At 38.8% G+C, this 24,824-nt stretch overlaps 1 protein-coding gene across 6 annotated transcripts in view; it reads right to left on the bottom strand.

The window, feature by feature from the left end:
* The window catches only part of ATXN7 (ataxin 7), an 84,136-nt gene that overhangs the window by 3,191 nt on the left and 56,121 nt on the right, over positions 1-24,824 (bottom strand). For all 6 annotated transcript variants that reach the window (XM_064519130.1, XM_064519132.1, XM_064519128.1 and 3 more), the window contains 8 exons: positions 9,477-9,729; positions 8,494-8,756; positions 7,532-7,614; positions 5,436-5,701; positions 4,823-5,021; positions 3,609-3,730; positions 2,372-3,326; positions 1-1,116 (listed from right to left, as the gene is read on the bottom strand). The exon at positions 1-1,116 is cut by the window's left edge and continues 3,191 nt beyond it. In XM_064519130.1, the coding sequence (XP_064375200.1) occupies positions 1,099-1,116; positions 2,372-3,326; positions 3,609-3,730; positions 4,823-5,021; positions 5,436-5,701; positions 7,532-7,614; positions 8,494-8,756; positions 9,477-9,729 (2,159 nt within the window). In that variant the 3' untranslated portion in view covers positions 1-1,098. The remainder of the gene's footprint in view (positions 1,117-2,371; positions 3,327-3,608; positions 3,731-4,822; positions 5,022-5,435; positions 5,702-7,531; positions 7,615-8,493; positions 8,757-9,476; positions 9,730-24,824) is intronic.

Here is a 24,824-nt window from a genome sequence, read left to right as displayed (position 1 = left end):
TACTGAGAGTGGTTGAAAGCATAACACATTAATGATTTAGTTATACAAACAAGGCATAAAATAATTGATTTTTATTTATTTTTTTTTAGAAAATATTTAAATACTTTAAATACTCAGTTTTAAAAGGGCTATTTTTACAGGCTGGAAGGCAAATCCAGCCTAATTTAACCAATACAGTTATAATTCTTTTTAAATAACAAAGGCTTGTGGTATACAGTATAGGTCAAGAAATATGTTCTTTGGGCATAGAGTTTTAGAGGTTATTTGCCTTTGTCTGTTTGATATTTTTGGATTTTTTAAAACAAAATTAACTAACTTTTACTTTCTTCTGCAATCAAATCTTATTCAAAATAATAGAAAATAATTTCTGTATCATGCAAATACAACATTATTTTTATACTTGTTTTCTGAGCAATGGCCTCAAACAAGTCTTTTTGTTTTTTGTGTATTTTTTTTTTAAGTTTTTTGAAACTCCTGATAGCTTCTTATCCCAAATTACTTGCAAAAGGCTGGGCAAAACACAGACTATTTTTTTTAATTGTGCTATTTTTATATTCCATTAAAGGAACATTGCTATAAAAACACTAAAGCCATATTCCCTTCTTGAGGGCTTCTTTCCATTGTGCCTCACACATTTCCCCCCCGCATTGAGGGGTCCTCTCTATTGACAGTGTCTCTCTGGTAGCTATCACCTACAAAAGACACCATCAGTATAAAAATAAGTCCACAGTAATGTTTTTTTTCCCCCCAAAAAAACATTCTTTTGCCCAGCCAATCTATGTCAAATAGTGGCAAGATGATGTACTCCTGTAAGTAAAATCTCACAGATTTGTAGCAAACAGTCCAGACCACTGTTAACACTGATAAGAGCAAGTATGTGGCTGAACTTCATCCAGTGTCCATTTCTAGTATATTCACTGCTACAGACATGGCTTCAGGGAAATTCCTTGTTTGAGTGACAGTCCAGTAGATTTCCACACCTGAGGACCATGGGAAGCTGGGATAACTCAAGGCATCTTGGAGTCCAGAATTCCAGATGGAGGTTTTGCTTGTAGTGAAAACTGTCCAGTTCTTTCCTCACCATGGTATATTCAGCTATCAGGGACGTGCCTTTGGCTTTCGACCAAACAGACAAAACAGAAAGATGAGTAAGCAAGGCTACTAGAACGGACTTCCTTAAGAGATGTTTTCTGGACACCGAGAGCATATTTGGGGGAGTAGCAGGCACCACGTGTCACCATTAGTATGCAGTTGGCTTGTCTGCATTCCCAGGTCTCGAGCTAGTGCTCTTTAAAGTTACAATGGTTTTAGACATGATTTCCTTCCTAAATTCATTCAAATTATTTTTTCCTTTACTTATACTGCACAGTTGAAATAAAAACTATCAAGTGCCAAATTGGGTTCAGTCATATGAATGCTTTTTTTTGTTACAGCAAGCACGTTCATCACACAAAACCAGCGAGAGTCTTGCTCTATGGCTGAAACTGAAAGTTCAGAAACCAGTCTGAAAAAGATCTTTCTGACCTCCTACCTCTCCAGTTACAAAGACTTCAAGGTTTTAGTAGCAGAGGAAACAAAACATTTCTCAGTTTTTCAGTGTGGAAAACACACCTCAAAAACAAGTCCCAAAATACTCATGGAGTTGGAGCTGGATGACCCGCGAATCTGTTACAAAGCTACTCCTTAAAATTTCCCTCGTCTGTGCTCTCTTCAAACTATATCAAATAATTTTTGTTCCTCCAAGTGATCTTCCAAATCAATTTGAATATTTTTGTTTAGAATTCTGAAATACAAGTTTCTAAATTATTTCTCATTCTAATTTCTCTAGAACTTTCTGACAACACACTAGTTCTCCAATGTTTTTTTTTGTTTTTTTTTGTTTTTTTTTGTTTTTTTTTTTTTTTTAAGAACATCCCCCCCACCCCCTCCCGAAAATTAACTAAAAACAAGATTGGACAAATTCATGAGATCTGCTTTCTCTGTAGTAAATCTGTTTGTTTTACAGACTAAAAAGTTTTCTATCTTATTTATAACATTTAATCTCATTATTACTAAGAAGTCAGTCAATGACACCTTGGGATAACAGGCTTATTTTATCACAGTTCTTTATAATCAGTATCATTATATTCCACTTTTTTTTTTTTTGAACAACCACCACACTTTATGAGAGAAAGGTGTTCATAAAAATCCTCTGAAGTGCATTCAGTACAAAAACACTCAAAATGAGTAATCGGCAAGTAGAAGAAGGGGCAACTATTTTTTACTAGAATTGCACGTGAAATTGGCTAGCTGACCGTTAACACAACACCATCAGTATAAGTGTGTGAAGAGAGACAGTCTCACCAGCTGCCTTCAAGACAAAATTTCATACCTGATGAAGAAGAGAACTGTTCATCAGTCCTTGCGTCCCTGGGATTGCACCAGTGTGTTTTGCATGAACATTATTCACCGATGGCAATTTGGCAACTTTGTTGGACTTGCTGCTGCTGCTGCTGTTTATGCCACTCGAACCGGGTGAGCACTTCCTTTTCTTTCCTATTAATTTATCTAGGGAAGTATGTGAATGTGAAAAACTGCTGTGTGAATTTACAGTCAGCTCACTGGACTGATGAACGAATGGCCCTAAGGAGAGAGTGGAGTCACTACTGTTCATCATCACACTCATTCTTTTTATCGATTCTGCAGGGCTTCCGGTAGGAGGACCCCTCCCTGATTGGTCATGCTTGAGGCTAACAGAGTTAGCTTTACTAGTCATACAGTTGAGGCCAACGCTGTGGGACGAAGACGTCACCGACGGATGATAGGAGGTCCCAGAGTTTCCAGAGTTAACCACACAGTTTTTTCTAAAGGACTCTGTGGAATGAGAAGGTGCTAGCAGTGCGGAACTGTTTTTACGCTTCTTTCCTGAGCCGCCGCTGCTACTGGCGCTGCCGGTGCTGTTACAGGTGCCACTGCCAGCAGAAGATTCCTTAGGTTTAAAAGATTTGCTGGATTTCAATTTCTGAGGTTTGCTGGGCATAGGTGAAGGTACTGAGGAAAGCACTGTAGGTGTTGAAGGGGATGAAGACACTTGTCTTGATTGCATACTGCAGACAGGATCCACTGCACCCAAAGTAGCAGGATTGGCATTTAGTGTAGTTCCATGTGATGGTACCGATTTACTATTCAGAGACACGCAGGAAGGAGATACCAACGCTGGCGATGACATAACCGTGGTGGGTAAAAGGAAACCTGTCGCACTGACACCGTACTGCGAAGTAGGCATTGAGTTTGTCCGATGTGGTGCACGAACAGATGTCGTGTTACTAGATGCTGGAGGAATTTTCCTGCAGGTAAACAGAAGAAAAATAAAAACCTAGGTAGCTACCATTCTTGGGAATAGGACCCAGCTTAATAGAACTATGTTATGGTAATGCTATTTTGAGTTTGATTAATGCCACTAAAATATTCTGCTGAATTAATTGTTAATTGTTGCGTAAAAGTGTCAAGCACAGAATACCAACCTTTGATTTAATATGAACACAAGATTACTTTTCTATAACTAAAACTACAGGCTTTATGTATTTCTACAAATACCAGCAAGATAAAGAACTTCCATTTTTACTCACTTCCACATCTGTGAATTAAGATGCTTCTCCACCATGAAGTTAAGTGCACATCGAATATGGTTCCACCGCTTATCAAAGACGTAATAACCTCTTCCAATTTGCCGACTACCAAATGTGCAAAACTGAAAAGACAGGTTTTTACTGGTGTTTTCTATTTTCAGTAACAACTCTCTGAATAATAACACACTTGCTTATAAACAAATATTGCTAAGTGAATTTGCTTTTAGATGTTTAAAACAAGGGTAAAAAAAAAAAAGGGACGTTAGAATTTTTATTTCCATGCTATAACAACTATGTTAAATTTTTGGCCCTACTGCATTGGGATCAGTTTCTTCCCATCTGATACTCCCGTATTTCTAATCAACGGCAGCAGTCAAATTTGAATCTCTCTGATTAAACAGGGAAGGACAGCAGTACAACATTTACTTCTGAGATGTTGTCAGCTTATCTGCTCATAGCCGGTTTAAAAAAAAAGAGAGAGACTGTGATATTCAGAAATTCAGAAATTCAAGGGGAAGGCTCGTCTACTGCTGAGGTTGCACCTTCTGGTTCAACTCCTTTTTTCCAATTAAATAGCCTTTTAACATTTAGTTGAAAGCAATAATAATAACCAATCTCATATGAAAGATTTAATGTTAGCACACTAAGAAACAACTCACAATCATTTAGAATACGCTAACTAGAGAAATCCAGGAGTTGTATCAAATGCAGAAAAATTCCAATGCTTTGCGTTTGAAAAAATAAGTATACCATATGTGCTAACTTTCGTCAAGATTCAAATATTAAAAAACATGTTACTGTTCCCTTTACTTGGATGGCTGGCACCTTGGAGTAAAAATGTCAAAAAAGAAAATCTAATAATGAAATCTCACTAAAAAAAGCATTGTTTGCATGTCCTTATTCCACGCCGATGATTTCCTGGAAATCCCACCTGCCCTCCTACCCCAAATCCACAGCCCTTTACAGCAATTACAATTCCTTCAGTATTTTGGCAGTTTGATTTCTTTTGTATTGCAAAAGTGAGGTCCACAACATACTTTCATGGTACCTTTACTTTGCAAGTACAATTAAACCTTCACTGTTGATTGGCAACGGAATTATTTTCTTAAAATATAAACATATACCACAGAAAACACCCTTCAAACCCCCAAGATCATTTGTACACAAATTCGGAACCAGTCAGAGACAAAAGTTAAAGGTAACTCAAAACATACAGCGGCTGGTTGAGGATGATGACCTGAATAATGACAATCCAGTTTTTCAACAGGCTCTTCTTTTTCATCACATTCTCCCTCATCACTGGATAACCGAGATGCTGGCTCAGCTGCAGGCAAGGGAGGGTGCGGGGATTCGTGGACAGAAGGAGAATCGCTAGGGGCATTTCCACTGTGCTGGGCTGGACAGCCTGGAGGCCTGGGCAAGGTAAGCAGTGCAGGTGTTAGTGAACAAAGGCTAGTTTAGCAAGCATTTAAGCTCAGAATTTTTAATACCTACAAAAGGGACTTCACATTAACAGATTTCCCATGTTTTCTCTAGTCTCAACACATCTCCTGAGAGGAAGGAGGTGTTGTACCCATGGAAGAGCAGTATTGCTTAACTGTTGCAGAACTGCTTTCACTGATGCAAGTCACCTTTTATTAATTCAAGCATCAGACCCTCTCTGCTATGAGATGTGGCTCAGCATGGAAGTGCTAAGGGCAGCCGGTCACCAGGCCCAGATCAGAAATACCACCCTCATCCAACAGATCCATCTCTCTCTTTCAAAACCCACGTCATGAAGCTATCAGTATTCATTTCGTACATACTGGATATGCAGATTTTCCTTACCTTGGAAGACTGGGGGGGTGAGGTTTGGGTTTATTAGGTAATAAAGGCTTTGATTCTGTAAGAGTAACTCCATGAGAATTTTGGTGCAGCTCCTGGGAAGTTTTAGTAGGTGAGGGATGTGGTTCCCTGAGAGGGGGCATCTGCTGATGATGATCCGAATGTCGAAGAAACTCCTTTTCCCTGGTTTTGCTTTTGTGCTCGGCTAACAACACATCAAATCGTTTTCTTCGACCCTGTACAGCCCTCCGCTGGGTTAAGGAATGTGTCTACAAATCCATGAATAAATCATTAATCCCAGGCTATTAGATTTGTGGAAATTAAACACTCAAACACATGTCTAGAATTCTAGAACAAAGAAAATCATCACATTTGTGGTTTAGTAAATAAACAGACAAATGGCTTGTAAAAGAAATTTTAAAATTGCTTAGTGGGTGATTATGTCCCTATAAGATTAAAAGAAAAAGAAAAAAAAAGGAAAGCCAGCAATTGCTTTAAAAATTTCTTTTAAAGTTCTTTCAAACTTCTTTTTAAAACAAGCTGCCAAAGCTCTTAAAAGACTAGAGTTTCAAATCTTTTTCATATCTGTATTTTAATTGCCAGTAATAAAATGGTATCTAAAACCATTTATCTTACCCTATAGTGCAAAAAATACTAAATATTTACTTTCACCCATAAAATATTTAACACAAATTTAAAAAACAGACTTCTAATGTGAAACACTAAAAATATTCAAAACACCTTTATCTGCTTTCTTCTAATATACTAAGATATTCTTTGAAAGCTAATGTAATGAAATACATATTCAACATAAAATACAGCAGAATCCAGAGTCAGACAGAACTCAAAGTCCTTTGAACATCATGAATGCTATATGGGCATCTATGTGGCACAATTTCTAGGTAATGCAAAACAGATGGAAGTTATTTTTTTGATTGTTAAAATTATATACAATATCTTATTTTCATATGGCATAGAAGGCTTGCTTGGGTTCATTTCATGCAATTTGGACATGGATGACAATTCAGAGAAATATTTTATGGGTCAGTGTAATATAAGGAGTTGCTGAGAAATGGTTTTTCTTTCTTTCTCTTCTAAACTTTTGGTTTGTCTGGTTCTCTTGTAAGAGACTTGGTATTCTTCCCTTCTCTACCAGCAAAACCATTCCCCCTGCCATTCCAGAAGGGCAGCAAGCACGTTCAAGTTCAGTTCCTTTGGGTCATTAGTACCAGCTTCCTTTCACCTTTGTTCTGCAGGTGGTTTATTTACCAGCTGCTTCCCCTGCTGACAGTTTAGCTGCTTGGCAGGAAAGTAGCTAAGTATTACACAATTGCACAGGATTTGGAGTTTTGGTTCCTCGGGGCTAAGTGATACCTCCCCCCTGACACACACACACACACACACACACACACACACACACACACACACGAGTTCTGAGCCAGAATACACTTTTCATCAAATTGAAAGTGTTTTAAAGATGGTTTAATTCAGAGTTTGACCTCTAGGCATACTCTGTGGCTTCTTCAGATTACTCATTTCCAGGTAAGCTGAAGTCCTGCATCAAGCAGCACTAGCATTTACACAAATACTCCTCAGTATGTACCACAGACCTTGGGTTTTTTTCTTGGGGGTGGGAGGGAGGAGGAAGAGCTTGTTTATCTAAAACTTGCATAAACAACTAATACTTTTAATGCTTATGATGAACTTTTAAAAATTCTCCAGGCTCTCTCCAAAAAGAACAGCAACATGCTGGTCTCATACTATCTACATGTGGAATAACATTATAATCATTCCAATGGCAACACTCTGTTTAAAGAGTTTGTAAAAAACAAAAAATAAAAAACCCTTCGGGTTACTTTAAGGAATACATATTTTTTAACAAACAAGTTGATCGAATTTCAAAAACAGTTCCTTCTTCATTTTTGGCATGTTTTTCAAACATGCCAAATTCATGTTTTCAGACATTACCAAGACATGTTACCATTAACAGTGGTAAATATTGACAATAAAAATTAGTAGTTTTCAGTTTTCTGTCACGTTACTCAGTAAATAAAATTTAAACTTTTCATCACAATCTTATTCTGATTAAGATATCCTACCTTGCACGTCAAAGACCTAGTACAGGGCTTCTTGGTTTCCACATCGATGACACCACAGTATATATCAGGATCAAATTCTCTCTCTGTTAAAGGTACATAAATATCCCATCATTGAAAACAAACGGATGTCATAAAGACACTTTGAAATACTAAGATTTATTTCCATCATAGAACTTAACCAAACCAAAAGCTATTTTTAACTGTAACACATGCAAATGTACAAATAAAATCACTGAATTAAAACCAAACGTGTTCTACTCTCACAGTGTGCCATGCTGAAACGCAGATCTCAGTTCTGCAAACAGAACGGAGAAACTTACAGCTGTAAAAGATCCCAGAGGAGAAGTAGAACCTGCATGCGAGAATGTTTTCTTTTTTTAAATGTAAACATGATCTTGCAAAACCAAGAATGGATTTAAGAGGTCACCATCAATATGAATAGTCATAACTAATGTTTGTTGCTGTTGTTGAAGAACTTTTCTACCATTCTACTAGGATTATTATTGAGTTATTGTGTTTCAAGTTTAAAGAGCAGACTTTTTTTTGTTTTCTAGGTTATGCTGTGCCAGCTGTTCAGTTTACTACATACCTGTATACCTTTCATATAGAAAGAAGGAAAATCTTTTACTATCTAATTCTACTATCTTTTAAGATAGAAGAGTGTAATTTTAAAGCTGTAGGAACTGGCAGGCCTCTGAGGCCTGGATGGTTTCTGAAAGCAACAGCAACATTTCAAGTTATCTGCCTGCCTCTAAGAACATGTCAAGATAAACGGTTAAATTCTAATATTTAAAGAGGTACCACATTAAAGTTTAATTTAAAATCTTATGAAAGTTAATATTTAGTTTACTTCTAAGGCTTATTTTTTGCAAACATTTATGTAAAAGCTTATACTTGACTATGCTTATTTCTATATAGGCTACTATGAGCAATATAGCAAATAATATTTAAAAAAAAATTACCTGACAATCTTTTATGTAAAAATTTCCTATTATTTGTATTTTCTTCAGGTTTCTTTTCCAAAAATGGAGGCACAGAGAGAAGACCTTTACCATTCAGTATCTGTCCAGGGGAAGGCAAGGGTGGCTTTGGTATTGAGGGACAATTAAGGCCAGTCTTTATTGAGGAACTCACAGTAGTAGAACAAGTTGGACCAACAGCAGCTTTCAGTTGGGCACCATCTATCTTTGGATGAATCTTTTCCACTTTGACAGATGGAGTCATGCTATTATTTATGGAAAAAATGGAAAAAGAATTGCAGGCAATTGTAATATCACAGAGTCATAAATTATCAAAACTATGTAAAATGTATTTTATTACTTAATAATACTCTGGTCTATTCACAATATCAATTTACTTAGTTGGCCTGCCTCCTCTATTCCCCATTCTCTTATTTTAAATTTTTTCATATCTATTTTCACATTTTTTGAAGATGTCCACAATCTCTTCTGTCCTCTTTTCCCCACTTCCTCATACGTATTTCAAGGAGTCACCAAGGACTTCAGAATCTGCAATTTGAATTTGCAGATACAGCATATGACAAAAGCAGCTGGAATGGTCCTGTTATATCCCAGGGAGCAAGGCCTTTTCTGCAACAGCAAATTATGTTATTCATTTTGAAATCCATGAAGTGTGCAGGTCAAAAAACACCTGAATCAGGGCTAAAACTCACTTACGATCAAAGTATACAGATTTGATCAGAGATCTGAGTCCCCCTAGTAAAATGATCTTTATACTGATTCAAGATACACCTTTGCAAGACTTCTCATCCAACAATGCCATCCGTGTACCCATAATCTTAAATTTGGCTGCTAGAAAAGATCCAGGGGAGTTTAAAAATGGCATCTGTTAAACAAAAACCCTGTGAAACCAAAAGAAATGCTACTGATGCAGCAATTTCTATGCAACTAATAAAACTTAATTCTTTGTCAAAATGCATACTCACATTTTATCATGGGGAACTTTGCTGTGCTGTACCGGATGCATTAGCCTATTGTTTCCACTGATCTGCAGCTTGTCTTTGGGTGATTTCAACAACTTGGAATTGGATGATGATGCACTAGTACCTCCACTGGATGAACGATTGCTCCCACTTCCACCGCTACCTTTGTTTTTTGAAGGGAAAGATGAAATGAGGGAAAATACTGAAGAGGAGGGAGGAGTCAAAGGCGGCTTGCTAGAGGAGCTGTGTCTTCTTTCTGAAAAGAAAAAGAGAAGGAAAAAAAAAAAAGGGGGGGTCAGATTCCCAGAGCCCATACAGAAACAATTCTTAAATACTTCATGTTGTCATTTACTCTATTAACATTTTTTTCTTTATTGGCCTGGGAGGTCCCCTACCACACACACAGCCTAGAGGATTCAAGCCCCACTGTAATCCATGAAGCTCCATTCATTGCTGGTCCCCAGCTGGTTACGGGAGCCTCTTAACTTCGTGAGTGACATTCTTCAGCCACTAAAGCTTAGCTTTTAATAAACACTCCCCACTCTCTCTCCATCTTAAAGAACAAGAAAGTGAGAATCAAACCCAGACCTCAGACACACAAAGCAGAGAGAGACCTATCCTCGGGCCAGGCAAGCCCTGAGTATCAGATTGCCTCAAAGAATAACAATTATCTCTTCCTATGCCTCCGAACGGTCAGAACAATGACGGAATAAGCATTTTAACTTTTATTTCATGACAATCTTTTGGTATGGTCTGCCAGACCTTCAGTGTGCAACGCCCCTGGGAATAGAGACTCAAGCATTGATTTACACTGTAATTTTTCCTATTACTAATTTTATTCCTCATTTCATAATATGACCAGTTTACGGAAGAATTCTCTTTTAGGAACAGTAGTACCAAAAGGAGCAATACCAACTGCAATAAAGGGTTACAGACACTTGCTGTGAAAACACATTTCTCAGCATTTGAATAAAGAGAGGTCAGATTCCATCAGTGAATCTGCTGGAAAAGAAATGCCATAATCGATAAAGCTTAGGAAAGGACAGTAGTACTATTAACACGAACATATTTCTTGCTCTTGCGTACGCTTTAAAGATAGCTCTTTGGAACAATGAATTCTCAGTCACAATATACTTGACAGCTTCATGGGGCGCCCAGCTCTGCCTACACACGGACATGGTAATTGACTGGTCAACTGATATTTGGACACCTGTGATTCCTAGATGATATATGTTATCAACAACTGCTTATAGACCTGTCTCTGGCAATCAAATACATGCAAACCATGGATCTAGGAGAGAGAACCAAGAATTAACAGGTCCGTGTATGGAGTGGAAAGGCACCTTATTCTTGCCAGTAATAATCTCAACCAGTAATCTCAACCAGTACTGTTAATAGCACCTAAATCCACCATCTGGCTATCCCAATTGCAGGAGCAACGTACAGATTTTGACGTTAATTAAGCTAACTCATCAAGGCAGCAGGCTACTCGTGAAGTTATAATAATGATAGTCAACTCTTTTGCCTGCAAGAAAGTGAAAGTCCTGTCCAGTGCAACCAGTCCAGAAATCTGTAACCCTCTAGAGAATGCAAAATAATACACTGATGTTTTGCTTATGTGATCCAGATTCCCCCCCCAATCCTAACTACAGAAATCACATGCCACTCAGGTGACAGCCAGTCAGGACTCCATTCATAGCAGGAAGCTGTCAAACAAGAAATCACCAGCCCTGAACCCATCTGGTCAGGCACACCACCGCTGCCCTACTTCTGCAAGCAAGACTAGCAGGAGGCAGTAGCAAGGGAGAAAGCAAGCAATGCAACAGGAAGACACAGGTATCTAGGACCCGGCAAACTAAATTCTTACAGATGTGGGGAGCTAGAATTTTAAGTATGTTCATTAGCTCATGAAAGATTTATATGTAAAAGCACAGAGTTCTGTCTAGGAAATTCCAGTCAAGACATGGTCTTTTGAGACTGAACCAAGTGCTCCATATTTCTCTGTTTGTCTAGCTGCAAAATGGGTATAAATTACCTAAGAACCTTCATCAAAAGAATCAGTCACTTCTTGATTAATATTTACAAAAAAAGCTCTGAGATCTCAGTGAAATGCCCAACAGAAATACAGAACAAACGCAGTGATTTATCATCCCACCTGAAGAAATAACAGCTTTAAAATCATTCGTATTTAGAATGACAGGCTAACTAATCACCTGTGACGTTCAATATTATCTACTTACTTTAGTCTTACAGAACCAGATGCCATAGAAGAGTTCAAGTGAAGTATGTTAGCATATTTATATTCTAGTAAATGGCTGTGCTTCTTATATGACATACTGCTTATTGCCAAATGTCTTTTTATAGCAATGGCAAGAATCCCTGAGCAGCTTTGATAAGTTACTATTTGAGGGCCATTAGTTCAGCGATGCTAGACCCATATATGAATGACAGCAGAATTACTCTGAAATAATGAGAAAAATTCCCCAATATTCTTCCACTTTCTGTATATTTAACAAATTCAAAGTCCAAGTAATTATCACAGTTAAAAATAATCCAGTGGATCACCAGTGCAATCTTTGGGACTTTATTCTGTGTGTGTAGTGGTTGTTTTTTTTTTTTTTTTTTTATTTTTTTTTTTTGGAAAGAAGAGAAGGGTGTTACTTCATTGGAAAGAACTTGGTGGAGGGTGGAGAGAAAGGGACTAGAATAATAACCAAGACCAAGACCATCATGCCTTCCATCATTAGCAACAAACTGTGCAAAATATTAATCTGAACTATTGATCCAAACAACACAGGCACTTCACTTCTCTTCTGGCAAATTTAACTGGCACTGTTCAATTAGCTCTAGACTGAGATGTTACCGGCTACTATTTACATGAATGTTTCATAGCACCAGTCTCAAAATAAATGAGTTTATAAAAAAGGAAGCCTTTTTAACCAGCAACAGTTAAAAAAAATAGACCTCAGAGAACTGGGACTGATGCTAATCAGTCATCCAGATTACAGTCTATCTATCAAACAGAATGGAAATAAGCACAGACAAACAATTTGGCATGAAAAAAAAGCCAAATGAGCATTTTCTATATTTCAATAACCCTTCCTTAACGTGAAGGTGAATTTAATCCTTCATTAAAAAAAAAGATAAATTTCTGGTTTTATGATTGCAGAACCCATAAAGTTGGCTGGCACGATTCTAGTAAGCCTCACTCTTACTTCCAGGACAACAGGAACAAAAGCAAGCAAGGAAATCCTTGAGATGTAACCAAACCTATTCCATGACATGACAGTATGATTCAAACAATTATCTGCTCCTTACCACTAGGGAAACTGTTCTTACTGAAGTCCCAAACTCTGCAGAGAGCAGTTTGCTACCTGTTACAGGAATCTTAACATCAGCTGGCATTGCTTATGCTTCATGGGTGGCTATAGGGAGGACAGAGCCAAACAGTTCTGGGACTAGATCATCTCCAGAGGTTTCTTCCAAGGTGGCCCTGGACCTTCGCACTGGACTCTTCCAATTTGCCCTATCTTGCCTGTCAGACCAGGGATTCAAAACTTAACCCGTTGGCTATTCCCTTGCTAGTGCCGCCCACCATGCAGCTGTACTGGTATCAGGGGAGGTGACCACAGTGCTCCTTATGAGAGGCTCTAACATTTGTTGTAATATATCAAAATAATAATAGAGATACTATTCTTTTACAGAACTGTGAAACTCGCTCCTTTTTCTGCATGCAACCATGACTCGTGTAGCTGATCAAAGTACCAAGACTTCTCAGCTGTTTCTGAGCATTCTCTAATTTTTGGTAACCTGCTTGGACCTGTCCAGTGTTGACTAAGAGGCAGGGCTGCTATTATGGCTGGCTGACTGCGAGAAGATCATGGGAATTTACAGCAGTCCTGTTCAGAGCCCGGTCCTCTACCAAAGATTTACTCATCACATTCAATGCTTCCGTGTTCTTATAAAATTCATGTTTTTAAGTGAGGCCTGTTTAAGCACTGTTTTGTGAAACTTCTGAAGTCTAGCTTTCTCTCACAAGAAGAAACGTTAGTAGTATCACTTTCCATATGACATATTTTAAGCAAGGCATACTTATTTAGTGAATGTATTTATTGTCAGGATGATACAGTCTTTTAATTGAAAAATTACTACACAAGCTGTCACTGAATAATCAAGACGACTGTGCATATTATGCTAAACATTATTATAATGATGAATTCTACTAATCATCTGCCAGTCTATTATAGTTCCCGTTTATCATTAACTCTGACTCAGCCTGAAAATATTTAAAAATATAATTATCTCCAGGTGTTCAGTTTTCAAATTCTAGAAGTTAACATCCCTGTCCCTTCCCTTCCCTTCACATAACTCTCTCAAAAGCAAAACAAATTTTTTATGACAGGATTTCTTTTACAGCACCTCAAAGTGATATTACAAATAGTACACCTGTGTAAGACGGTTCTAATCTTTAAAATCTGGTTTTTTTCTTTCTTTCTTTCCTTTTTTAAATTTTATTTATTTTATTACCAGAAAGATGTAGTCTAGGCTTTGGAGAAATAACCGAAAATTTTCCTCCATCACTTTCAGGCTCGTAATAGACATGTGACAGACCCAAAAATGTATTAAAGGAAGAAAACTGAATCACATTATTTTGTCCCCAACGTAACTGGTGATAAGCTGAGTACTCTCAATACACAGCGTTTCACAGTATCTGACCTAAAACCAAAGCTTGCATTCTACACTAAACCTTAGCAGATAAACTCCTCCCTAAAAATCCTTGCATTTATATAACGCCTTTGTTGATATAAGAAGAAGAGCTGTATAGAGAGTTAGAAAGCTGTGAAAAGAGATTGTATTCCAGCAAAGCGTCTGCACTCAGTGACTACAGCATGCACTGAACTAACAGTCTGGAAAAGTACAGTGACAGTTTGTGTGCAACTGGACTTACGATTGAGCAAGAAATACATAAGCAGACTGCCAAAGCGCACAGAATATCATCACAAAAAGGGTCCTGATAAGTTGAAATCTTTTCAAGAGTTTTAGAAACATTAAATAGACTCACTAGGCCACTAGTCTGGCTGGCAATTTCTGTGGCTTTAAAATCGTATTTTCCATTATATATTTATTTTCACTAATCAAATGCAATGTGAAAGCTCCAAACTATACTATAGGGAGACTACATAAGACAACCATGAAAAATAACCATACACCAATTTCTGACAAAATAGAAAAAAGAAGGGGGGGAGGTGTTAGAAGAAGAAAAAGGAAAAGAAAAGGCTTCTCACCACTTCTGGTTACCACTTCTTCTTGTTCCATCAGTGAGTGAACACTTGGACTTATTGTGATTTATAACCTTATTTTTATATTAAAGTAACACAAGATATCCTTTTATAGAAAAAAAAGAGATTGTTTTTCATAAAATATGCCTTTCTTTGCTATATGCTTAACAAAAAAAAAATTTAAGAGTAACAACACCCTTAATTTTCAGCGTGCTTTTCTCAGGCCTACATTTGGTTCCTAAGCTTTAGGAAACATTTAGTGCTGTTCACTGTCCCTGTGCATCAATTAATAGCTTTGGGCAGCAAATACAAGACGTACAGATCAAGTTTCAGAAACCCATTTTTTATACTGCCTCCTTATGTAAGTACTGGGCAAAAAGTCAAACTGACCTGTGTCAGTGCTAGCCGAACCATCATTAAAAATGCAGCACGCCCATTCAAACACACACACAAGCTCAGCTCAATAAAGTGTGTTGCAACTGCAGCTAACATTCAGAAAACCAGTTTTAACACAGGTTAATTTAGGTGCAAGAATTTAATCCAGACTATGGAATTAAATGTGTGCATTGATACAAAGCATAAAAGCAAGTTTACGCTTATGCTGCTATTAATATATCTGTTTTATCTAAAGTATAAGCATGATAAGAGCGCCACTTAGGACAAACTTTTCTTTTTTTTTGTCATACCTGAGCTACTACTTGGCTTGTTTTGCTGTCAGTGGTGTGGTGTGGCGTGGCGTGGCGTGCCGTGCCAACAGTATCACTACTGTGTTTAGGGAAATCACTTCCTAGGCACACCCATTCAAGGAAGACATTCCTCAGAAAGAACTAATACTCCTGCCAGCAAAATTTTAAATCGTACACACAGGCCGGAAGGACATTTATAGAAATGTATAGACAGCTATGCTGAATACGAACATCTGATTTAATATCTATTAATGGGTTTAAGTCAAAAGAGAGAACTCTTCCAGCGCCATGGGAGTGCAGAGAAGCCAGCCCAGCTCTAGCATGTCTGAAGAATAAGGGGAGGAGGGTTTCAGTGGGTCAGAAGAAATTAAAAACCCAAAGATTAAAATTCAGTAGCTGCTGAACAGTGTTAATTCCATTTGAGAAATCCCATAAACTAAGGTATTTTCCAAATTGGGAGCCCTCTTCCCCCCCATTATTTTCTTCTTCTTTCAGTGAGATGGCTAAACCTCTTTTGAAAAACTGCTCAGCATCTCCCTGTTGTCTTCTGTGGTTAAATCTAGCAGCGAGTCAAGTGTAAGATGCCAGAGTGTGCCCGACTATGTGCCAGTTCAACAGGCAAATACCCCTGTGCTTGGAGGGAGATGTAAGTTCTCTTAAAAAATATGCAGTGATAATTAAACAACAGAAGTTTAGGAAAGTCTGGTCTGGATCATGAAGGAAGTCTAGGGAAAGTTTAAGAGAAACGGAGTCAAGCATCAGCTAGCATCCGATTTAAATTAATCCAATTAATTATTTTGTCTTCTTTTAAACAATCTTAGTCTGCAGAATTAGGTAAATATTTTCAACCTCTCATATCCAATATTGTTTTGGTTTTTTTTAAACAGGCATTTAAATTCTACAGAAATCAGTGGCTAAACTCTCCCCAGCCTAGACTACATTTCCTGCTCACCAGGAAGGGAGAGCAGATACCTACTGAACGTTAAAAAAGGTGCGTTCATTATTAGCGAGCCTGGCACCCTGCTCATACGGCATCGTAGCGCTCGGATGACGTAACTGGGCTCCAGGTGCTCAGGGGACTGTTTCCATCTAAACAAACTAAACTGAGTGGCGCTGTGAAAAATATAAGATTCTTGAAATAAAAGATTCTCTCTATGTTAAGTGAATTCACAGTATTTGAGAAGTGAGTTAAATACAGCTGTACTAAAACATATACCTTTTACCTGAGGGTAAAATTTGTTTGATGCCATGATGAATATTAGTCTTCCAGAGAAACTGGGGTGAAATAATTTCCCCGAGGTTCTAATTTCTCCAGAAGGATCAGACCCATGACATGAATTAAGTACACAGCTCCAGAAGAGCATCTGGAGCAGTAAATCTGGATCTGACCAGAGGTGCCAGAAGTCCTCTGTGCTTAAAAAAAGGGGTAGTTTTTAGGACATATCCCTCCCCTGCGTTTTGGGTTGACCAGCTTAGGTCCTCAGCCAGGGTAGTCTGTCGGTGCTCCTGGAGAACACCTCATCACAGCTACAGATTTTACCGAAATCCCTTTCAGGGCTCTAACCCCACACTGGCAGCGTGCAGCTGGCTGGGAGCAATCGCCCACGAGGGATCTTGATCTACTGCTCACTCGCTTCTTGCTGCTTCATTATCCCGCTCTAATCAGGGGGCCTAGATACCAAGGACTCTGCCTTAATCTTCCACTGATGTCCCTTTAATCATCTCATCGGTTTTGTGTGCAGCCTAAGTCACGGCGAGGTCACTCCATCTTCAGCTGTGTCGCATGGAAACTTGCACTTTTAGCAGAGCAGACAGCACCTACACAAAGTTGTATTTTTCACTCCAGCAAGAAAGCTGCAGTAAAGAATATTCACAGAGCAAAAGCTATTAATATGATAGATTACCCAGGTTGGTTTGGCATGAGTACAACCTGTCATGTCACCGGAGAGAATTCATATTACTATTTCATTAAAAAAAAAAAAGACACTGCTTGCAACTAGCAGTTGCTACTATTGTTTATCATCCAGGGTTAGTCAAACCAGAGAGAATCTGCCTGCTGCTCATGTATGCTGCTGGCACCGCATTCAGGGAAAAACAACACTGCAGCGGGAAAGAAAAAAAAAAAGGTTACGGAAGTAGGCTATTTATATTGCAGCACACCAAATGCCGCTTCGGGTGGCACATACAGCTTGCGCGATGTTGTTTCATGTATTGACATCGCTTACCACAAAAGTCTTCCTTATCTTGACCAGAGTTATTTGATATTATAAATAAATAGTAATAGGCATAAACTATTTACCTAAGAAACAGGTTTGTAAAACGTGCTTTACGCATACCACGCTAGCAATACTGATGCAACCTAATGGCCTGCACTTCCTCGCTTTAAAAACATTCAGCACATTTGGAGTACAGAGGAGTTTCTATCGCCTGCGATTCATATCGTCACTTACAGAGGCAATTAAGCTACAAGGACAAAACTTCACGGAAAACATGCCTCTTCTGGGTGTTTTCTAAAAGCCATTAAAATGCAATACCTAACTAGTTTCAAAGAGTATATTTTAAAACCCTAGGCTTCACCTCCACAACTCGGTACGTTAACATGTTTGCTTTGCCTAGCGAAGATCTAAAAGGTAGGGATTTATGTTTTTACAATACACTTCCACCACATACGTGCTACAGCATTGTTCAGACAAAGACAGCCTTATATTTATTTAAGCCGAGCTGGTAATAACCAAGAAGATACATCCACCTTCCTTGGGGCAAAAGACTGACTTTCATTTAAGTTCAGGTCATACATTATAGAGCAAAAAACAACTACAGAGATGAACAATTTTTTAAATTCCCTTTAAAATGTTCTTTCAAGTTAAAGCAATTCTGGGAGGCTTCAACTCGGCGAATTTCAGTGAAATATTTACAGTCTCCCACAGTGAGAACTCGGAAAATTATTTTCCTCTCAAAAAATCTTTTGTCAAAGCCAAATAAACCAGATACATCAAGACCTTTCTAATTGCTGACTGAATATGCTCCAAAAATATCTGTCAGCTCCTAGTACATTTTTACTTCTCAAATGAGGACTATATCAACATGTAGTTTTAAATGTCATCCGTTTTCTGCATCTTTGTTTAAAATAAGTGGGTGTCACTTGCTGCTCTACTGTCCAGCGGTCCCAATCTGCACTTAGGTCTCCTTGTTCCAGACAGGAATTCCCAAAATATGCCCCTGTCAATCATCTCCAAAACACGTACCACAAATCTCCCTAAAGAGCATATAAAAGCTGCCTACACTTTAAATTAATCAGGGTACACTGAATTTATGATGAAAATTCATGATTACAGAGAACAAAGGTTTTTTACGATACGCTTTGGTTACAAAATGCACAAATGCAAACGCACAAGTTCTCATGTGTACAGGTATTTGGTTTTCAGGGTATCATTCCAATTCTGAAATCCCTCTGTATTAATTCACATTGATTTAAAACATATAAACAAAACATACATGCATATTCATAATGATGGTCCAAGCACACTTAATTATGCCTCTTCATGAAATCCAAACTTCAATGTAATCAAAAGCCATTGATTATTTTGAATGATTTATTTGTAAGAATAACTATGTGTAATTAAAAGTTTCATGTAACCCATTTCCTATGAGTACAGGACTCCTAGACTGACAAAGGTTTCAATTCAGGTTCTACTTTGGTTTGTTTTTAAAAGCTGCTTTACCAGAGCACTTAATAGAGGAAATGAGAGCAAAGCTGGGAATCCGAATACATCCTCTGAGAAGTGCTCTGGCTTTCCTCTTCCCCAGCCTCGCTGCATGGCACTGGGTGTGCTACTTCATCGTTCTGAAGGTCTCCCAAATTTTAATTTAATATTTGCAAATTATTTACTCAACTCCAAGAGGTGTTACGATGGCTAGTTAGTTAACCACATCCCTTTCAGCAGGACCTATTAGCTATAGTATTAATTTGTTCGTTTCATTAAAGCAAGTGCTGAGAAGTACTGGCTGCTTTTAAAACTATAAAAATCAATTGCTCTGTGCTTGATTTATAAATACATATGTTTATAATTTTCGGAGGGATTTACTTTCCAGAACTGAAATCCACCCACAAGTGACCACTATGCAAAATATTTTAGATAAAGGAGTACGAAATTCTGTGCAAGCATGCTTACATTTTTGTTGCTGTGGTTAAAGAAAACAGAGGGAGCAGAGGAAAAAGGGACCGTTCTCATTATTCAGATTCCGAATGCTAATTTCAGGACTTTAAAGGTGTATTTCTAATAGGAGACAATTCTGTAACCATAATTTAAGATATTTAAATGATGTATTTTAAATGATATAACTACAGCACAGCTGGAATAGTGCTATTATTCTCTAATACTGCAGTACGAACGCAGCAGGAACGGCCACCTCCGCTACGAGGACGGCGGCGACCCTCCCCGTCCCAACAGGCAGCGATGGCCACCCGAGAACGCAGAGCCCCCAGCAGACTGCAAACCGCCTTACTGAGGATGCAGCAAAAGTTAGCAGCACTGAAATCTATTTAAATGAATAGCCTTCAAGTAGATCCGCTCTTCCACTGTTTCCTTTCCACAACTCCCTACACACTACTAATGCTAGTTTTTCCAGTTTTTCCACATCCAATTTTTCCCGGGTGGGGAGCAGGGAAACTCCTGCGAGCAACATGGGAAAATTCAGAGAGGCAGGACATGAAATTGCATCCTTTGCTCAGGCAAACCCAAATGCAAAGGACATAATGTCTCAACAAGACTCGGGCGTAATATCCATGAACAACCTTCTGGTATCCCTTCCTGAGCAACTTGACAAGAAGTAGGGGGGGAAAAATAGATTTCTTGCCAAGGAATTGGCCCTAGACCTTTTGGTTGGTAGCCGCCTCGTAAATCTGTCGAGCACTGGAATATAAATATTGCAAAGTTATTATGGACAGACAGTTGAGTGTCTCAGATGGTAACCGGGCCATGGAGAGATTATAATATCCACATCAGAGTACATGAGCACTAATCTCCGTGTAGCCTATTGATGACATGACAATACCTGCACTGTCCGATTAAAAAAAAAAAGGCATTGAATAAACCATATTTTTGCTATTTAAAAAATTATTTGGCATAAATTTAGGAGTATTCACCATGATAATAAAAAAAAAGCATCAAACAAAAGTAGCCTGTGCAGATCAGCAGCGTACCAAGACACAGTAAGGGTCAAATTCCTCAAAAAATATAGTTGCAAAACTGTTGTGAAAAATCTCATTTATGTTTAATCTGAATGACATTAAAGAAACACTTCCATTCTTCAAAATAAGCAAAAAGCAAATTAAGAATACAACCATTATATCAAAGTTAGATAAAATGACTAGTTAACAGAAGTTTAATAAAAACAGTGTGTTGAAAGCATGAAAATGAAGAATTAAGGTAAGAAGAATCTGATTTTTGATTTTCCACCTCTGCTGTTTTTCTACTCAGAAATTGGGTTTACAACTACTCCACCATGTTTTTCCCCTTCAGCATCAACACTACTACTTACAACACCTTATCACATAATAATAATATAATACTGGTGTATTATATTCATATGACTTCACATGTTCAAATGCCTGTCTAACTTTCATCTTGCTAATTTTAATGTTTTCCCTGTAGCTATTTCCTTACATGTATCAAACTTTAATCCTTATATGTTGATTGTCAGACTCAGCTCTACTACAAGGAACCTGCTGAGGTTGAGAACTTTTTAAAAGCTGTTAGTGAACCAAAATACAAAGGGGCTAATGGCCTTGCTGGTAACGCTCTAGGGATGGGTATAACGAGAAGACCTTGAAATAGTAAGATCTCCATAAAAAAAGAGAACAAAAGGAATGAATCTCCTTAACAGAGGAGTAAATATTACAGGATATACAAAAATAGTAGGGTCAGGTAAGTAAATCAGATTCTTTGATATTGTCATTAAGAAACTACAAGATAAAAAGACCATGCAAATATTTTTCTTGTGCACTACAGGAATAACCAGTCAAATCCACTGCCACACTATATTAAAGCTTTGTGAGATTTAAAAAAAAAAAAAAAAGAGATAAACATGCATATGGGTACTTAGCACGAGTCACAATACCAAATATGACAGTACCTTTTGCCGCAAAGCAATTGCTTTTCATGTTGAAGATGAAGAAATACTGCCTGACAGGGCTGAGAAAGAACCTCCCCTTGCTACCTGCAATCCCTCACCACCCTCCTGCATCCTTCTCGGCACAGCTGGCCCTGGGCACGCATCCTGCACGCATCCTGCACGCAGCGGCCAAGGAGGGCCAGCGTGGCAAACGGGGCAACAGCGCTAGCAAGCCTGCACAACTGCCTGCACTATCAGCACGCAGAAGCGGCACCTGGAGAAATCAAAACGGTGCGAGGGATGCAGGATCGCTCCGGCCAACGGGCTCATTCTGCATCTCTCCGAGCTTTTCAACAAAAGACAAATTTTTAATTTAAAAACATAACTTTACAGAAAGAAACAAAAGTCAGCCTGTGGTAAGGTGAATCACAGTCCTCCTTTAAAGATGTTTCAGTGTTAAGCACCTTTTCAAAATTGAAATCTCTTGGAATATAAATACTCAAGCCGCAACATCAATGGGCAACAGAAAGTCACTACTTTGTTTTCTTGTTTTGAGTCAGCTCCTTAAATTATTTGACACTGATCTAATGTTTTTAGGCACTAATCATTTTTCAATCACAAAAAGAATCATTACAGCTTATTTCATTAACACTAGTCAAATGTAATTGGCCTCAAATAATTGTTTTAGCATTTAAAGAACACCTTAGATATTTTCTATATATTAATTAAAGCTTTACAACAGCATTAGCACAGCAAAGTCTCACAAAAATTGCTAATATAGTTAAATGAGGGCACGAACTTACTATGCTTGCACAATAATGTTTTTTTAAAAGGTCGAGTTATTTAATTTGAACTTTGCTTTAAAAGAATGTAGCAATGCTGTGATTAGGATGCGTTAACCGAAATTTTTTTTGGAAGTTTAGCATATTAAATAAACATACCAGTGCACTTGATATGTTCAGGCTGTCACCGTATTTGCGATTTCCTCCCAAACTGAAATATAACATCAAAGACCATCCTACACACAGTAAATTATCAGCGCAGATCTGCAACAGAATTTACCCTCTGATTTATAAATTGCATGGAGTGCACGCAGAAAACAAGTTAAAATAAGCAAGTTGCTAATAGTTTGTTTCTTGAATTAATACCTTGATTAAAAGCCACCAATTTATCCAGAGGACTGACAACATTGCAATCTATCATCTACAGTTTTAGTGCTGTCTTCCCCTTCAGCTTTCCCCATTAAACTGCCTCTTCAGATCACTCTTTTTTTGGTTTTTTTTTTTTTGGACTTCCAGTGTCTGTAGGGAAACAGCTTCAAAACACATTACATGGCCTTCTCAGCACTTCCTGTGCCATCAAACCACAGCTACCGCAAATAAGATACACCCCCCACGACAGTTCAAAAAAAAAAAAAAAAAAAAAAAGATGTTAGCTACGGATTTAGGCGGCAGCAAGGTGAGTGCCCGCGCTGCTCCCCGGCCCAGTTTGCAGAGCGCAGCTCCGTCCCGAGCCCGGGGTGCAAACCCCGGCGCCGTGCGCCAGCCGAGAGCAAACTCCGCTCCCAGCTGCTCTTGAACTTTGGCCAAACGGCTCCGATGACATTTCGGGACGGCGCAGGCGGGCCGCTTGCAGCACTTAATCCCTCATTTTGAGATTATCCGCTCGGGCCGGCCAGCCCTGCCGCGGCCGCTGACGCCCCTGGTAGCACCGCGGCCGCGCCGTGCCCACCGCCGGGGCTGCCCCGCGCTGCTGCAGCAGATCGGTGCTTTAAAGCTGTCGGAAGAGGCTGCTCTGCCTGGAGATCCTGCCAGCTGCCCAGCAAGCAGCGAGGTGAACGCCTGGCCTGCAGAAGAAAACAGCAAACTTGCCCACTGTCCACACAGATTACCTAAACACGCAGCGGCGCCTATTAAAAACCGATTTTTCTGCAAGTAACAGCTCACCCGGCCGTTCCTACCTCGGCGCTCCAGCCGGGCTTCCCCCTCGGCAAGTCCAGGGCGCCGCTGTCTCGGCGCTGGGATCCGATTCCCACAGAGACTGATCATCTAGAGATACTACAATCTGACTCTTACCAAGTCACTAATTTCTGGGCAATAGCCCAAGTAATCGCTTGTAAAAAAATTATAGTGTATTTGCTGACAAACGAGAACAGAAAAAAAACAGTGTGGCTTTTGCTCTTGTTTTAAATTGCCATCATCGAAGCTGAGATTTCTGGCCTTTCCTCACTTATCAAATGATGTTCAAAATCATTTTTAAAACCCAGCAATCACTTCTTCACTAAAATAAACGATTTGCCAAGAGGACAGGCATCGGGCTTGTCCAAATGCCTGTATATTGTTGGTGTGTTTTTGTTTCCTTTTCGTAAAGAAAGGTTAAACAGAAGCAGGGAGCCATTTCAATATTATTATTATTTTTTTTAAAAGGAACATATAGTAACCTAGAGACTACTATTCCAGTTCACAAGCTTAGAAACAACTACCAAATCTATTTATCACATCTTACATGTTTAGAGCACTAGACAGCAAGCAGTTCCTCTTTTGCTCTGAGTTTCAAGAAAAGCTGACAGCTCACGTCACCTATCCATTAACTGTTAAGGTCAACTCAGGAATACACAGACATTTCCTTGGATTATGCTGTTTTTAAAACACATCTCCTTCCATTTTTAAAACTACTACCAGAAGTATGAACGTTTCTGGAGGACTTGTTTCTTCTGCATACTACCCTATCTGACACCTATGATTAAAACTGGGTACGTCTCCAACAGATTTTAGTGGTCCACAAAATTCCTGACTTTAAACTACTATGTGGGAAACCAGCACTGATGTCTCTGTCTTCTTACCAACCAGAATTTGTTTTTCCTTAGTCTTTGATTTAGTCTGTTCTCATTTTGGGAGCAAGAGCGTAACTGCTATTTTGTTGCTTGTTCCACAAATAACCTGACCGAGATCAGGCACTTTAACGTGGAACAACGCAGAAAGCTGTCCTTCTCCCAAGTCAGGAGTGGGGACGGAGAGCCCAACTGCTGAGACGCCCCCGCAGCCCACGCCACAGCAGGAGCCCGGGAAGGGAAGAAGCACGACGGCACGCTGGCGCAGGGACAAGGCCGGGACCGGCCGCGGGAAGGCCACGCGACCGCCGAGGGAGAACGCAACGAGATTTTACGCTTCCTTGTATTATAGTAGCAATATATATGCCAACTATCTCAATCTCTGCTGTTGTTTCTATTTATTATTTTCTGCTGTTCCTATAAAGCTGATGACTAAAGGCTT

The sequence above is a fragment of the Dromaius novaehollandiae genome, chromosome 12 (assembly GCF_036370855.1).
Source record: "Dromaius novaehollandiae isolate bDroNov1 chromosome 12, bDroNov1.hap1, whole genome shotgun sequence".
Classification (NCBI taxonomy): Eukaryota; Metazoa; Chordata; class Aves; order Casuariiformes; family Dromaiidae; genus Dromaius; species Dromaius novaehollandiae.
This window is presented reverse-complemented; position numbering and strand designations above follow the sequence as displayed.